Source organism: Limulus polyphemus, unplaced genomic scaffold (assembly GCF_000517525.1).
Source record: "Limulus polyphemus unplaced genomic scaffold, Limulus_polyphemus-2.1.2 Scaffold5895, whole genome shotgun sequence".
NCBI classification, from domain to species: domain Eukaryota; kingdom Metazoa; phylum Arthropoda; class Merostomata; order Xiphosura; family Limulidae; genus Limulus; species Limulus polyphemus.
The window spans coordinates 13,806-31,957 of record NW_013671505.1 but is presented as its reverse complement, the minus strand read 5'-3'; the positions used below and the strand labels follow the sequence as shown (position 1 = coordinate 31,957).

Genomic DNA, 18,152 nt, shown 5'->3' with positions numbered 1-18,152 from the left:
GCGATTTCAGAAAAGAAAGGACATTATGGCTGCAACGACAGCCGAGCTAAACTCCATTTCGAAAGAGGCTTTCTCGGAATGCTTCCAACAATGGTGGCACCGCTGGGAGAAGTGTGTGGAGTCCCAAGGAGACTACTTTGAGGGTATGCCAGTTTTTATTCCCCGGCCAAAGGTCGAATACTTTTCTCACAGGCCTCGTATATGTACGAATTCTATTTATATGTATACATTTTCTTTGTCACTTTCTATTCAAATATCAAAACTTCTTTTAGTTATATGTAAGGTTGTTTTTTTTAAAACTATTACACAAAAGCTCCTGGATTGACAATGTCTACAGCTTTAACAGCAATCCAATACTAAAATAGTATATTATTATTAAAAGTTATGGTTTAAATGTCAAAAGCTGGTGAAGCATTAGAAGCCAAAAGACCTTGCATTTTTGTTATTCATGTTCAAATAAAGAGCAATGTGGAAAAAACATTTGCAGTTTATATGATTTATGTTTTGCTATTACCTCCAATGAGCAAGTACTTCACAGTAGAGGCTGAATATTACGAATTAAATCAGCTGGCTCATGAGCTAACTACCTTGGCAACCAATCAAACAAGTTAAAGCTGTGGTCTCATTATCCAGCAACAGATTATTTGAGCTTGTCTGAGGGGATGCAGGCATTTTAAGCTGGAGGTTTGAGTCCCACTTGAGGGTCCTAGTACAGTCCAATGAAATAAATCCTTGGAAACTTGTGGATTTTTATTATGTACGGAAGTAAAAAACTGTTTACTCCAATATTTCTGTTAAATAATTTTTCCATGATGTATCTAATGATTGATTTTTCTTATTGCTGTTAACATTCAATACTATTAAGTAATAAAAGGCAATTTATTATAGTCAGTAGAAACAATACTAAAGCATCAGTGTTCTGATTGCTTCCCACTTAATTTTTTTTTTTAGATATGCAATCAATTTGTTATCATCATCACTGATATGTTGCTTATTATTTTCATTTTAATCACTTTACAGTTGCCTTATAAAATATCTTCCATTTTCATACCTTTTGCACTTGTGCTCCAGTGTAATGTGATAAACATAAGAATTGAGGATTACAGCAGGCAGTAAAAAAATGAAAAGAAAATGAAAATGGTTTAGGGCATAATGATAAAGAAAACAAAAAATATAATTAAAAAATTTGCAAATTGAGAGGATTACACATGAATTCAGGGAATTAGGACATAGTACTTAGAGGAGGGTGTAAAATTTCTAAAATTATTGAAATCGTTCAGCCTAGCATTACCTCTCTCTCTATGTGAATGCAACATTTTACTAAACTTCTTTGTAAGCTTACTTTTACAACCAGTAAGTTTCCTCTGACTGAGGATAAAGAAGTATGAAATTAGATATCACAAGTGGGATAATGTCTTGCATTAAAAAAACCCTCAACAGTAAATATGGTATCTCATAAACAAAATGTGTAAGAATGCAAGAATAATGCCCTATTCCTTTGTGTGCTACAAAGCCAAGGAAGAGGTCATTGACATAGGTCAGGGGTTACTGTGCACTGTGTGCAAATATGTTAAGAGGGAAAAATATGTCATGCAAGAAAATACAAGAACTAGATCTACACTTGCTATTCTAACATGTTGAGAAAAAAATAATAGAATACTTAAATTTTTCACCATGTACAATATTCATAATTGAATGAATCTAGTTTCAAACTTATCAAATCATTATTGCTTTTTCTTGTCAAAATATAAAGATGTAGAGCTGGGCAAATTAATCAATACAATTGATTATTTGGGAGCAATGACTGCATCGATAAGTGTCTTGTAAACAAATTGATTAATCAAAATCATGCTTAAATCAATTACTATGAAAATAACTAATGAATCAAAATTAGGGCTTCTGATTATTTACTGTTTTAGATCATTCCAACTATTCAAGTAACCGAAATATTGACTTTATGTTGTTAAACACAAAGCTACTACATAACTTTGAACTGTTGATTAGAGAAATAGCAAATGGTTGGCAGCAAACACCTTCAAATGTTTCTAATTTAGAATTGGGCAACTATGTTATTTCTTAATGTTGTACAAGGAAGTGCAGATCTAGAGCAGGAGTTTAGGGATTCTGGACTCTTCATCCACCTTTTTTCATAAATCAATAACTGTATCCTTTAAGGTTGTGCAGGTGTGTGTGTGGGGAATCTAAAGCGGTATGGACTTTTCAATTTTTTTAAGGAATACTTTATTTGTTTGCATTAAGCAAAAAAAAACTGCAAAATGGGCTACTTGTTCTCTGCCCACCACGGGTATCAAAACCTGGTTTTTAGCATTGTAAGTCTGGAGGCATACTGCTGTGCCACTGGGGGACTGAACCTCTCCTCCATTTTTTTCAGAAATTAATAAAAAATAGCCTTACACTACTTTATAGTATCAAAAAAGAAACATTAGATGCCAGTATTTTCAATTTGATCGAGTTTTTTGAGGTTTTCTGAAGTCAACACAGATGGCGTCTTCTATATCAATTCACTTAAGGCTTCAGTCAATACCTAATACAACAATATGAACATCAGTTAAACACTGCCATGCAAAATATTTGAGTCTTGGCTTTTTCCAGACAGTAACAATATGCCTAGACTTTATAGATTTGTTTTCATCAAAGATAGTATCCTCCCAGAATTGACTTTTCATTGTTTAGAGATCAGAATTCTCATGAGAAAGATATTTTTCTCATTGTTGATGTCTACAATAAGTGAAAATGCAAGTGGTAACACTATATACATATCACCTTTTCAAAAAAGAATTTGAAAACAGTTATCCTGTTTACTATTGCTGTAACTTTTTTTCTTAATATCATCATAAATAATTATAACCATTTAATTTCAATTAACTCTCTCACTACAGGCTCAGTCCTAGGGACAGACCTCATACCCATTTTGTGGTTGTTATAGTTGTCATACTATAGCTTTTAATACAATAAGTATATCTTCACAAAATCCGACAGACTTTTAATAAAATTAGAAATCTTCTGTACACAAAAGATCAAATTTTTTAATGAAGTATTTTTACTAAAGATTTGTATGTAAATATATATAGTATTTCAATATACTAGTCTGAGTGCTAAGTGATTTCCATGTTAAGATTAAAAATACTTTTCTTCATCTCAAAAATCTCAAATTTTAAAACCTCTTAAATAAATTTCAAATGTTTATTTTCACTAAAATGATATTTTATCTGTTACTAGTGAATAGCCAGTCAAAAATGATGGGGCAAGTTCTACCACCCCTACACCATAGTATACCCTAACCTCACATTTCATAGCTAACTGAAATAAATAAATTTTGCAAAATCAAGCTTGACCAACAAAGAGGCAAAAAGGTGCAGTCAAGGCAGTCACACATAAATAACTTCCTTTGAGATCATTCATGAAATGAATTAGTGGTGTACTCATAGAATAATTATTGGTTAACATCAGTTACATTAACAACTTCTAATATATATATTAAAAGTCCGTGCATTTTGGTAATACTACATTCCACCAATGTTGTTGTCATGTTGTTTAGCAACAAAAGTATAACATAGTATTGTTGTTAGTCTATGTACTGAAAGTATAAAATGAAATGTATATATACAACAAAACTGGAAAAATATTTGTCAATTTCTTAATTTAGAGTCTGCATTGATTAAAGAGGTTTGTTTTTTTATTAAAAATATTGGTGATAAAACAGAAAATAGCTCAATTCAGAAACTATTTAAGTTTAAAATTGAATCAATATTTTTTCTTTCATGATAAATTTTATGCACTTGGCTCTAGGCTAAGTGATCCCACACTACATCTTTACTTTAGACTTATTATACCAACACTCACTACACTTATAAGGTTTCATGATACCCCCCTCATGGCCCCCTTGTACCCCATCACTAAAATCATAAAGGGCAGACACTAATCGAAATATTCTATCTGGATAAATGCTTTTATGACTCCTATCTTGAGAAATCAAATGTGATGTGACACACACTAGCTTTTATATAGGTTAGATTTTCTCTCCCCTAACGTTATACATGGTTGGTCAATTTGACTTACCTTACATCCACCAAAAAAATCTAAATTACCCATTTCTTCTTTCTAGAATGACTTCGACTTGTAATATGAAACTATATTTGTTTATCCTAAATAGCTTTACACTCATAATAGTATACATCTATATATACTCAAATTTTATTGAACAAATAAAACACTAAACAGTAATCATGGGGAGAAACTACAGCAAGAACATTTTTTAATATGTTCGTATTACTAATTTTTTGTTTTTTTTTCGTTGTGTTTTCTTGCTGTAGTTTCTCCCCATGATTACTGTTTAGTGTTTTATTTGTTTAATTATCGTTATATTTAGCAAGTATACTTTGAAAATGTATAAAGACTGATGTAAATTCATTTTATTCTGCTTTAGCTACTGAAGATTGAATCTGATAGAATTCCGAAACGTTTATCCATGTCCCCTTTTTTTCAATAAACAATGTTGTATATTATAAGTGTCGTAATCTTGTTTATAATCAAACTTCATTTTCCTTCGAACACATCGATCGCTACTTTCTTGGTACTAAATGAGAAATTAAAGTGATGTAGCCAGCTGTATGGTCAACTAAGAGTGAGTAGAAGATTGAATGTACAAAAGGGTCAGAATAAAACAATTGTCCGTGTAAATGTAAAAATTGATGTTAAGTAGATGGAGAAGTCCAGCAAAGAAAAAGTAGACTACTAAACAAAAAACTTATGGAGCTGAAGAGAAGAGCAGTGAGGTGACTAAAGTACTCCCAGTTGGAAAAAGAAGAAATGATAGAATGATGGATGAAAAGATCCACTTTGCTTATGTCTACTTTTGGCTGCTTGTTAAAGTCAAATGCAATGAGTAGAAATAGACAAGAGAGGCAAGGCAGAAGGATGAATATTAATTGTTGGGCACCTCAAAAGGAATGACTACCAGAAGTAAAACAAAATACTAGAACCCCAGTCAGCTCCTGCTGTCATGCTTCTCCTGAATGGTCGATCAATACAGGTGAAATCCTGCAAAGACACAGTGCAAGAAAAAAGCTCTTTCAAGGTGAGATGAAAGGTTTGAGAAGGCACCTATGCTTAAAGGAAACTAACAATTAGATTATTTCTAAAAATGTCAGCAGTGACCCGAAAAATCAGGAGATAGAAGGTGGAAAATATGAAGATTGTAAAAACTGAGTCACCAAACATGACAGTAGAACCCTTAGAAATAACAGAAAATAGTTCAAGATTTAAAATAGGACATACTGAAGGAAAAAAATAAATCAAACTAGCAGAAGCATCTTCAGAAATAAGGATAGCTGACAAATCCTGCTCTTCAAACAATGAAAATTAATAGGTTTAAGAAAAATAGTGTATTTTATTAATTTTATAATGAAAAAGCTTGGATGTTCCACCATTGAGAAATCACATGAATGTATGTGAAAACCCACAGGGCCTTGGGAGAGGCAGACTAAGAGTGTAAGGCCACCAAAAAAAAAAAAGGTTTAAAACTTCCAATATTGATGGAAACGTTTGCAACAGTAAAAATCTTGATGTCAGAATTCTTAGTGAGTGCAGTTTAACAGTACAACTGTCAATAAAAAAATTTAAATCGTGGCAGGAAATCAGAGCTTATTTTAATCTCTTAATGTATGCACAATAACTCGTATGGAAGGTGGAAGAATACAGAATTATGGGTAAGTGATGTGTGTTCTGCAATGCATAAAGGACTTTCAGAATTTTGAGACTTATATTTTATTGATATCATGAGAGCAAACTTATCAAGGATAGGTATACAGTATTTCTGAGGTAAAACTACTTGAATCAACTTTATTAATTTAACCCTTCCATCTTGGGCTGATGCAGTTTCTGTCACTTTGACTGGGGAAGAACATTTATGCAAAAACTTATGGTAACTGTGAGCATTCGTCAAAAAAACTTCATAAGATTTTGTTAAAGTTTATAAGTATTTTGTACACAGAGAATTGCATTATTTTAATTATGTCTTTCTGATAAAAATGTTATTTATCTATATTAGTTATTTGTACTCAAACTGTTAAAATAGTTTGAGTGCAATGTGATTTTCGTTTTAAATATAAAGATACTTTTCCTCATCTTATAGTTTTCATATTTCATTTGCATAACTTCTAGAATCACCTACATAAATATCAAAAGTTTTTTAAGGTAAATGTTTATATTTTATTTTTCATTTTCTCTTTAGCTGTTATCACCAATGTACAATGCAGTGAAATAATTCAAATTATGAAATAGAAAATATATATATATGTCTTTTAATTTTTTTTTAGAATATCTTAAAAAGATTTTCCTTTTGTTAAATTTGTAATTTCAGGTCTTTTTCCTTTTCACATGCAGTTAATTGTTAATGCTTTATATTCCTTTCTTGTCCTGTACCACTTATTATTCATCTTGACAGAAGTCAACAGTGCCCTCGAGGCATATCACAGTGTCTCTAGCAGACATGCAGAACCGTTTGGCATAATTTTTGTGCATTGCATAATATTGTAAGCCTTGAGAACTGATTCAAAGTATGATGTATATTTAAAAGACATTTAAATCTTTCAATTATGCATTTTAAAACATAACTAATACATAATTAACTAAAATACAATTGTAAGACCTAAATACAATTTAAACTGTATCTCTAACTATAACATATTTAGGTAAGAAACAACCATGAGTGCTATAGCCAATCAAGCAGCCAACAATATTACAGTCAGTTATATATACTCCATCATGACAACTACATGCCAATTTCAAAATAACCATTGTTGGATTATAGTGTAAATAACGTCTTTCTAATAAATATATATATGTGTATGTAACATCTACATGCAGGCTACAAAGCTCAAACAAATCTGTTGAAGGTGGGCATGGCACGTGTCAGGGGTTGAAAAAATGTATTACTTGTTTCAACTGCATTCATTCAGAGAACTTTGAAATATACAAGGTTATGTAAGCATCTTATAGTCTAGACTTACATCTACACAATTACCATTGTATTATTGAAGTTATAGAGTGCCAAAATAGAGAATTTTTCATAGCTGTTGGTTATGTGACAATACATCTGAAGTTTTAAATAGTTTTTAAAGGTTTCTTTTGAAATAAAGGACTTAAGACTTAGAATCATAACATACATTATAATGTTAACTTAACTCACAGAAATTGATAGTAAAGGTGTTTAATTAAATTTTGAATGTAACACAGTGACTTAAAGGTGTACCCATGGTTAAAGGGCTAAAGTGTGTGACAAATAAGGTGCACATTTCTTTGAATCCAAATAAGAACTTTCTCTTTGGTTTATTGAATTCAAGATTGTATTTCATTTTTTGGTTTAAAAGATTAAATCTATTATTTTGAAGTCAAAAAGACCTTATTATGAGTTTTGTTTTGGTTATTTTAAATGAGTTTATGGTGCTTAAAAGAGCAACATTCTGTAACACTAAAAATCAGTATATAAGCTATGTGTTATCACACTATATTGGCCACTAATAAATAAGCATACAGATACATAGTACTTATAAAAGTGATGTAATAATGTATTGGAATTTTGATTTTGTTTTAACTTAGCCTTACTACTCAAAAAGAGTTATTTTTCAAGATTTTTAAGTTTATTGATGGTTTAAGGTAAAAAGATGTAATGAATGATCATTTTATGTGTCTGTATGTATGAGAGTGAACTCTAAAAATCTCAATTATTTGTATACAACTGTATTTTGAGCCTTGATATTAATCCTTAAAGAGTACTAGTGTTTTGCTCAAAACTATTATGTAAACTGAACAAAATATCAATGAACATTCAGGTCTGTGATTTTGTTGGACAAATATCCTAATTACCATGCATTATTGATGTCATATCAGGTGGGATTACTTGGACTTCAAATGATCTGGACCAGAGATGCAGAGAATGCTTTGGAACAAGCCATAACTGATAAAAAGATAATGGCCCTTGCCAATGAAGCTATTCTTGACCTGTTGAATACATTGATTGATGAAACAACACAAGATTTGGGACCTATGGAACGCACAAAATTTGAAACTTTAGTGACAATTCATGTCCATCAAAGGGACATATTTGATTCATTAGTAAGTATAAGTATGTTACACTCAAATGAGAAATATATAAAGCTGTATTATCATTTATATTATGTAAATAATAAGAAAATGTAAAATTGTATCTGTTGTTTAATACACAACAGTAGATTAACTGCCAAACTCATTTCATAAAGTTATATCTTTAATCTATTAGTCAGAAGTCTCTGTTTTGTATGCAGTCTTTTCTCATCATTCCCCTTTTGCAAGAATCTTGGGCAAGCTATGTTGTTCTGCTACATCATATTCACTGAGAGCATGATTAGGTATAGTTAATGTTACATGTCATCAAGTTTGCATGTTCTTTTATGCTTGTTTGTAGCCATCTAGTGGTTGATCCAATATACCTAGAATTGTATAATTTGCTACATTAGATGTTTTCAATAGTGATATTTTATCACTGAATCTGAAAAAATGTTGTAGTCTACAGTCAGTTGTAAAGATAAATTTTAAAAATCAATATGTAGATAAGCTCCATGAAAATTATTACAAACTTGATTTTTTTATGATTATTACATGTTTGCCAGTATATGGCAATATTTGTGTAGGAATATTTTATATAACAACACCTATACTGATGGAATTGCTATGGAACCAAGATTAGCACCATCATGTCACTTGCCAACTTGATCTTATGCTATAATGAAAATCAGGAGTTTAAAGATTGTCCTTGAAGTTTGAACTTTATATATTATCAGAGCCATCTTTTTTGATGTTTTTTAACATTTTAATCAGTTTTTGAAGTAGTTTAATTGTAAATAAAATTGTATAAAACTCACAGTAGAACATCATCAGAAACATCAACTTGTTTTTGTTGTATTCATTAACATACAAAAATAATGGCAAATTTGGGTTCAAAGTATGTTACAACAATTTTACTGGCTTATACTTCAATTTTTGTGAGTTTTATCCTAGACTTGCTTAAAACGCATTTTATTGGAATATTGACTAATTTTGCTTAGAAAATCACAAGCACATATGAATAAGGAATCTGAAAATAGTAAAATGTTTTTTAAACAGAGATAGCAATTTCCAAATAATAATGTTGATAACATCATATCTGATTATTTAGATAAAAGTCAATAATCTTACGCAATTAAAATGTAACATTCTTAAACAACCTGTGTCAGTAAGTGCTATTGTCATACAATACATACGTTGGTAAACATTTATCAATTGTGAAAAATCAGTTGTGTAAGTTTTTTCATGTAGCTTATTGACATATTGATTTAAATGCTAGCTATAAACCTGAATGTATATTTCAAGTACGGAAATGAAAGATCACCATTGAAAACATCTAATTTAGTGTATGTGTGTATATATATATATTTATTTATTTATTTAAACATCTCATATGCAGTCCTAGGTACATTGGATCAACCACTAGAGATGGCATCAAATTTGAAAATGCAAGGTTGATGATTTATAATAATCCAAGTGAATTTAAACCATTTTCAGTGAATGTAACATAGTGGTACTTCACAGCTCACTCAAGATTCTTGCAAATAGGAGTGACAAAGAATGTTTGCACATAAAACAGACTCTCTGATTAATAGCTTAAGGCCACTAATTTATGAAATGAGACTGGTGGTTAAGTTATTAAGTTTTATTTGTTGTTGTTGTTTAAAGGTTTTTACATATCAGATAGATGAAGTGAGCACAGTGAAGCTTGAAAAATGATGTCTGTTGACGTGTTGACAATTTTTTATGGGCATCTTCAGTCTTTCTGGCCATGTTAGGTTATACTTCAAACTTTATATACACATTTTTTTCTTGACTGAACCTAAATCTGAAAAAAAATCAGCATTGGGCTTGTTCAAAACATTAGAAGGAGTTAGAAATATCCATAAAAATGTTGTCAAGAGCTGACTTACAGTTTAACTTACTAGCCATGAAATGTATAAGCTTCCCATTTAACATAATGAGGGAAGCAATATTTTGTTTTTCTCCCACTAACAAGGGAATTCTTTGAAAGCTTTACAACTGTGTTTTATAAGGTCTAAGCTAAAGACAGCTCAGTTCTTTCTAGAACATTTATTGGGTGTCTATAAGCTGAATGTTTATAATTACATCATTGGTTATCAATATCTTGTGATCCATATGGTATTTTGCATTGGATGGCACATTAAAGTTTTGACTAACCCTTTATATTTGCTTTCATTAATTACCATATGTTTTTAGAAGACTCTAGATAACTTTTCATTTGCCAGTAAAAGTAATTTCTTTTGTATAAAGAGAAGAAAAAATTCAAATGAAGTTTTTATAGTATTTGAGATAATACTGTACAGGCACAGTCATTGCTGTAAAAGTAATAATGTTTATTGTCATAGTAGTTTTAAATGTGAACTATTACTTCAGTAGAATGGACCCACTTAAAACTAAGAATGTAAATAGCTTTATGTATAGTGAATGTGCTCTGACAATGGTATTTTTTGCATAGTGTCGAATGAACATTAAATCACCATTGGACTTTGAATGGCTTCGTCAGTGTCGTTTTTACTTCAAGGAAGATATTGACAAAACTATAATCTCAATAACAGATGTAAACTTTACATACCAGAATGAATTTCTAGGATGCACTGAGAGACTGGTGATTACACCTCTTACTGACAGGTTTGTCTGTTGGTTTGTTTTTTTAAAGTTAATAAAGACTGTTATTATTTTTTAAACTACCTGTGTCTTTGTGTATTAGATGCTCTTTGAAAATAGTATAACCAATTATATCTGAAGCTTGTAGTTAAATACATTTTGTTAACAATCATTAACATGTTAACTTGAGCAAGCACTCATGCACATGGACAAGTAGTCAGTTAATTTATTTTCTATTTTTTGTTAATATTTGAATAATTAACAATGTTGAAAACATTCAAATGATTGATTTTAATGGTGACTAATGTTAATTTTTGTTTTTCTGGATTCATAAATGTGTAAAAGTGTACTTTACCACTGATAATTTCCATATTTCTTAGATGTTATGTAACCTTAACCCAAGCCCTAAGCATGAGCATGGGTGGCTCACCAACAGGTCCAGCAGGTACTGGAAAAACTGAGACAACTAAGGACATGGGCAAAGCTTTAGGAAAATACGTTGTAGTATTCAACTGTTCAGATCAGATGGATTACAGAGGCTTAGGGAGAATATATAAAGGTTTGTTTGGAACTCTTAAGATATCTACTGAAAGAATATTTTATTAATATGAAAATCATACAGTAAAATGGCAGACAGTCTTGTTTGAATACAAAGTTAGAAGTATTTGAAAGACAGATGTCATAAAAGAGCCTTATCCTACATTGGATAAAAATTTATTCCAAAAACTGGACTTCCTTTATGCTCTGAATGTGGCATTCTGATGTATTTAACAATTAGGAAGGGGAAATCATTTGTCATCATTGATTGAAATAGTATATCTAATTGTGGAAGAGAACACCCTCTACTTGAGCTATTAATAGAAATGAAATTTTCTTTTAACAAATATAAAGATGCTGTCACTATAAATGTTATTAGTTATAAAACGTTTATAAAGAATCTTTGCACTGTGGACTGTGACCTGATATTCTAAGCATCCTGCATGCTAAGTGATTCATGGGATATAAGTGATTTGGAAGGTTGTAAAATGTTTATTTACATTCAGAAGCCTGGTTAGTAAAGTTGTAATTACTAAAAAATTATTTTTAACTAATATTAATAAATGTAGCTATCAGAGAATTAAAATATTTCAAAAATAGAAATTCATTTGCATGCAAAAGAAATTCATCCTTTATGATCATGTTGAATACTTTGTAGTCATTATAGCAATATTTATATATTTATTAGGCCTCGCTCAGTCAGGATCATGGGGATGTTTTGATGAATTCAACCGTATTGATCTACCTGTGTTATCAGTAGCAGCTCAGCAGATTGCAATTGTTCTATCTTGCAAGAAAGAAAGAAAAAAACAGTTTATATTTTCTGATGGAGACATAGTTCAAATGAATCCAGAGTTTGGCATTTTTCTTACAATGGTGATTACTATTGAGTAAAGAGGTTTAGTTTAAATTAGAATATTCATTGGTACTGTTTTTGTATGAAGAGAATTCATATAAAGCTTTATAACCTGTCAGTATTAGAAGAAAGTTGTTTAAAAAGTCTTCAAACCATTATTAGCTAACTTGTTTATCTTACTGATATGTTTGATTTTTTACACTTATAACTGCAACTCAGCAATTAATATTAACTTCTGATTATAGCAAGCTACCCATTTTGATCAAAATTAATAATAAAAATCAACATGAACCTGGTAATGTGTATAGCTGATTTAACACAGGATCTTTCCCTCAAATAGAGGTGAAGTAGTGCTTTCGGTTGGCAGGGTACGAAATGAAAATTCTGGTAATTGTTTCTTGTGGAATAGATACTGTGTTAATAAGCTGATCTTACATTAACAGATTGATATTTCTATCAGTCTGGAGCAAAAGAGAAACAAGATTGCCAATATTAGGAGTTTGTTTGGTTTAGATGTATAGTCTTGCTCCACTAATCTAAGCCAAACAAATTGCTTACATTCCACCAGTATATGAAGTCTATTATATTTATTTGCTTCACTCTTACAAGCAGAAGTGATGAACTGTGAATTCAGCAAAACTAGTCTGTTATAGTGGGAGTAGTGAACAAAGGAAATATTAGGCCTCTACATAATCATTTCTTTACTGAAATTCGTGTTTTGGTGAAGAAAATAAATATTAGCTGTTTAAGCATCATCTTTCATACTTACTGTCTATTAATTTATTATGTGTTACAATGTAGTTTCCTTCTTAAATAAGTTGAAAAGCATATCTCAACTGTTGCATGTACATTTTGATTTCTGTCACTTCTAACTCGGGTATTATTTTTATGGTATACAGAATCCAGGCTATGCAGGGAGACAGGAGCTTCCGGAAAATCTAAAGATCCAGTTTCGGACTGTAGCTATGATGGTTCCAGATAGACAGATTATTATAAGGGTCAAATTAGCCAGTTGTGGTTTCTTAGAAAATATCACTCTTGCTCGTAAATTTTACACACTATACAAGTTGTGTGAGGAGCAGCTGACTAAACAAGTAAAGAATAATATTTACATAAACTAACTATGTAATTACAGTATTAATAGTAACAGTTAACTCAGCTGCAAAACTAATAAGATCAGTTATTAAACCTTCTTTTTTAGCTGTGTTTTAACTTGAGAGATTACAAATTTTTTAGTTTGTGACAAAAATTCTCTCCTTAATTTTTTTTATGAGATCTTTTTCCCTTTACATAAGACAGTGATACATATTTAAGATTTGATATGTACATGTGTGTCACTAGTGATTAAACCATATGACTTAGGAAAATCAAAAGAATTCCCATTCTTTGCTGTATATCATTATTTACAGATCAAGACTACACACTTGTACTTTCTAGTTATACAGGTTAGGAAAAGTCTAACAATAATTTCTAACATTTTTAGCTTTTGTCTGGTTTAACCTGATGGTTAGGGAACTCACCTCACAATCTGCAGGTTATGAGTTCAATTCGTAAACAGGTCCGCCCTTTCAGCCATGGGGGTGTTATAATTTGACAGTCAATTCCACTTTTCATTGGTAAAAGAATAGCCCAAAAGCTCAAGGTTGGTGGTGTTGACTAGCTGCCTTCCCTCTCATCTTTCACTTCTAAATTAGGGATGGCTAGAGCAGATAGCCCTCAAGTATCTTTGCCTGAAATTCAAAAACAAACAAATAAAAATTTTGGCCTTTGAATTATTGAAAAATTATGAAATTTGTTTCCACAAAATTTTCAAATTTTGATCATATTTAAAGTATGATGTGAAACCTAACTGGAGCAGATAAATGTTCACCATTCTGAGTTATACTTTAATAATTATTTGTTATTCTTATTAAATGTGAGCTTATTATTAATTTAGTAGGAGTAAATAACATCTGTTTCAGTACTGTTGAACAAAGTTATTTTGACTGCTTAATTAGTATTAACTACATTTCAGTAATAGCAATGAATTATTTTTAACATTTTACAGCTTAACTTCATATAGTGAGGATCATACTAAAAGGAAAATTGGAATGATTGGATGCATTATAAATAACTTTCATGAGATAGCAATATAAAAAGATCGTGGAGGTTAGACTTTGGAAAGGTTTTAAATTGTGTATTCTGAACAAGAGAAGTATTGATATTTTATACATACTGTTATGGGGAAGATACATATCATAAATTGCTAATATCTTCTTGCCATTCAGAATACATTTTTAAGTGTTTTTATTCATGATAATTAGATATATTTTTACACAGGAAGATTGCACATACACTATATAGCAACTTAAGTCACTGTTTCCTATAGGTATTTACTACAAAGATGGATATAACACATTTTTCATGAGGGAAGACAGCACAACAAAAATCTCTATTTACCATAGAAATTTAATGGGAAGATAGGTGTTAGAATAATTTTAATTAGGGAAGATGCCGTATAAGCACTATCTAGCAGCTCAGATCACTGATTACTGAAGGTTTTTGCAAGGGGGATGGGAGTTAGTCTCATTTAAGTGAGGGAAGATGGCATGTAAGCAATATCTTGTATGTCAGATCACTGTTTACTGAGCAGATGGGTGTTACACATACAAAAATTTTGAGTTAAGACCACTAATTAATACAGGTTTTTACTGAGAAGACAGGTGCTAGAAAGAAAACAAGGCATGAGATTTTAAAATGTTACATTTTACCTAAAACAAAATGTGTATGATGCAAAGTGAAGATTTGGGGTTTATTTACTGATCTGGTATCATGGAATATAGAATGTCATTCCAATACTAGATGCAACACAATAAACTGAACTGGATGACTCATTGGTATTAAGGTTTTTTTAACCAAAGTTGCTGTTATGTATATCTGTATTACATTAAGATAGAACAATAAAAGATGTCATTATCCCCATTCAATTGTTTTAGGGTGAGCTTTACATACGAGTGTAAAAAAATATCACACCCTTAATAAATGTACTCAAAAAGGTGATTCACAATCAATATGATTATTATACACTGGAAAAACACAACTAACATTTTGTAAAAGACTACCTAGTGTATGTGCAGTTGTGGTTACAAAAAACTCCTTGTTTTTATGCAAAAGGTTTACAATAAAACGCAAAACATTAAAAATGAAAAGCTTGAAAAATGTACATACAGGTCAAACTTGATGATTGCTCAATTCATCATAACGAGGGCACAATGATGTTGAAGGCTAGCATATATTCATATACCCATTTTACCAGCTAAGCAACAATAATGAATAAATCAATCTTTGTAGCTCTACATTTTCTTCAACATATTCCCTCACAAAAATATTTCAAACATTCAACTTCCCTAAAATATAGAAAACAGTGATTTGCATATTTAGATAAAGTGCTGTTGCCTTCTTCCTTCAAGAAATTGTATCCCAGTGAAAAAAGTAAATAAAAAAAAGATGTATATAAATAATGTATATAAAGTACTGTCTCATGCCAACATGTGTCACATTTCTGTAAAAGACCCCAGATAGTCACAAAACTGTGCATCCCCGTGCACATACTAGTTAAATTTTCAAACAAACAATTATGAACTAACTAGTTTATTACTATACTATAATGAAGTGGTAGCTCACACCTGTGGCACATTTTCAGTATGTATGGCCACATCTATTGTCCTGTACAAAATTATCCAAATTTGATCAGATATCACGAGCCAGGTATCTGATATCTGACCAAAACTACTATTTGTCCCATCCATAATTTTAATGTGGAAAAAAAACAAAAACGTTCCATTTTGCAACTTTTTTCTGTCATGTGAAATAATTAATGCAACCTGGAATAGGAATTTAGACCAATCACCGATCCTTTTCTTACAGTTTGGAGACTTACAGTGAATTCCTGTTAACTTTATAATTTTTTTTCTGGCAAAACAAAAAAAATTTATGATGTGTCACTCTGTGGCATACCTCTCAACAATGACAAGCAACAGTCACTAATAAATTTTCACTCCATTCAACTGTAGATAATGTGACAGAGGGCGACACGAGCAAGAATCTCTCCTTTAATCAAAAATTAAATGTCAGCATTGACTGACAATTCTGTCAGTTATTACAATGTTAAGAACCGGCTCCTTCAAACATAGAAATTTTTTAAGTAAAACAGTATTATTTATATAAAATTTGGTTTTTGCTTCCTTGCATTTTCACAATATTTTAGACTTGTATGTTGATAAAAATAAACCTGTATAACTTTCTTTAAATGTTCATGTTGTTACCTTTGAATTGTAATGAAGTGTATTTAACAAGAGGTATGTCAAAGCTGTTTACATTTTATAAGTTACCAAAAAAAGGTGTGGTTTCCTTTTGCTATTTCTTTCCCATTAAAAAAAAAGTGCTGATTATTTATATGCTGTGAACTTGACCTTTTGGTCTATTGTTATTAAAAACACAATTGATTATTTAAAGCTAATTTTGTCACAAAACTTATCTAACTCTCTAACTTTTTTTGATAGAAGCTATTTTAACCTAACTAAATGTATGTATTAAAAAAAAACATTTATTTTTGACTAATAGTAACTTTAACTTATTTTCATTAATTCTTTTAATTGTTGAACATATTTCTGTGTATTTTCTTCTCATAAATACACTAAAGCCACATCAATTATAAGAATATAGTGTTATTACACAAACTTTACCAGGTTCATTATGACTTTGGGCTTCGGAATATCCTGTCAGTTTTGAGGACTTTAGGAGCAGTGAAAAGATCCAATCCTCATGATTCAGAAAGCATGATTGTGATGAGGGTGCTTCGAGACATGAATCTTTCTAAATTGGTAACTGTACAGTTACTTGTGTGTTTTTGAATTGTGCAAGTAATTTCAAATCTCTACATTGATTTACTTTGTTGCTGATATTTTTTTATTCAGTGAATTAATATTAAACAAGAGTTTGATTATATAGCTGCTTGAATACTGTGTGCTTGTAGTTTAGTTGTATAATGGTATTGAAGTTTAATGTTTTCAGACTGAGATAGCTTGCTCAAATGTTTTGTATGTTGAAAGCTATAAAGTTTTATATTAAAGTATTATTATAAAAAGGCAAAATGGGATTTATATTACTTCTAGTTGTAATTAGAACACTTTCTTACTATTTTACTTATGTAGAGCAATATTGCATTTTTTATTAAGTTAATATAAAATTGAATCTATTAAATTTAAGTATACAAAGGGTAAATTCATGCTGGAATTAAAGTGATTTGAAAAAATCAACATATGCCCAAGGGTATAAGGGGAGGTCTAATATTATCTTTTGGAAGAGTCTCTATGGTTTATAAATGTACCATAAACACCACCTTATGACAGAGGTATACTAAAATAAACAACACACCACTTCTAATGAATAGGTAAAGTATAAAGAACCAAGTCATAAATACTTCAGAAACCTTTCTATAGTCAAGAAACCTCTAAAATTATGGAAAAACTTCAAAATATTCATAAAAGCCTCTGAAATATTGGGAGAGCTTAAGCATTTGCTAATTATTAATCAAATTATTAATGTACCAAATGTGTTTCAATGAACAACCTTAGTTGTATGAATCAGTAACATGGTTTGTTAGATAGCAACCATACTGAATATGTTGGTAAGGCTTCCAGTATAAATGGTAATTTCATCAGTGGTGTCTACTATTTGTATCATATGGCTAAAATGTATAAAAGGAATATTTCTGTAATTTATGTAGCCTTTTTCTTGTTAAAGCTTTATGCCTCAGAATAAATGAATGAAAATATAATTATCATAGCTCTATTATTTATATAAAAAATTAGTAAATTTTAAATAACTAGGTGTTATTATTTAAAATGACTTTGTACTTCAGGATGTTTCTAGTTACTGTTCTATTTAAAAGAATGAATTAAGCATTAAAAACATGCATACTCTTCATTTCTTCCTTTGTGTTCTAAATTGCATGTGTTTAGTATCTTTGGAAGGACTTTGTAATAAT

General features: G+C 30.5%; 1 protein-coding gene across 1 annotated transcript in view; it reads left to right on the top strand.

Annotated features, from left to right (window-relative positions):
- The window catches only part of LOC106473113 (dynein heavy chain 5, axonemal-like), a 46,533-nt gene that overhangs the window by 20,343 nt on the left and 8,038 nt on the right, over positions 1-18,152 (top strand). Inside the window, exons 11-16 of the mRNA XM_022401611.1 lie at positions 7,912-8,136; positions 10,583-10,755; positions 11,112-11,290; positions 11,957-12,144; positions 13,024-13,218; positions 16,852-16,986. Of these exons, the coding sequence (XP_022257319.1) occupies positions 7,912-8,136; positions 10,583-10,755; positions 11,112-11,290; positions 11,957-12,144; positions 13,024-13,218; positions 16,852-16,986 (1,095 nt within the window). The remainder of the gene's footprint in view (positions 1-7,911; positions 8,137-10,582; positions 10,756-11,111; positions 11,291-11,956; positions 12,145-13,023; positions 13,219-16,851; positions 16,987-18,152) is intronic.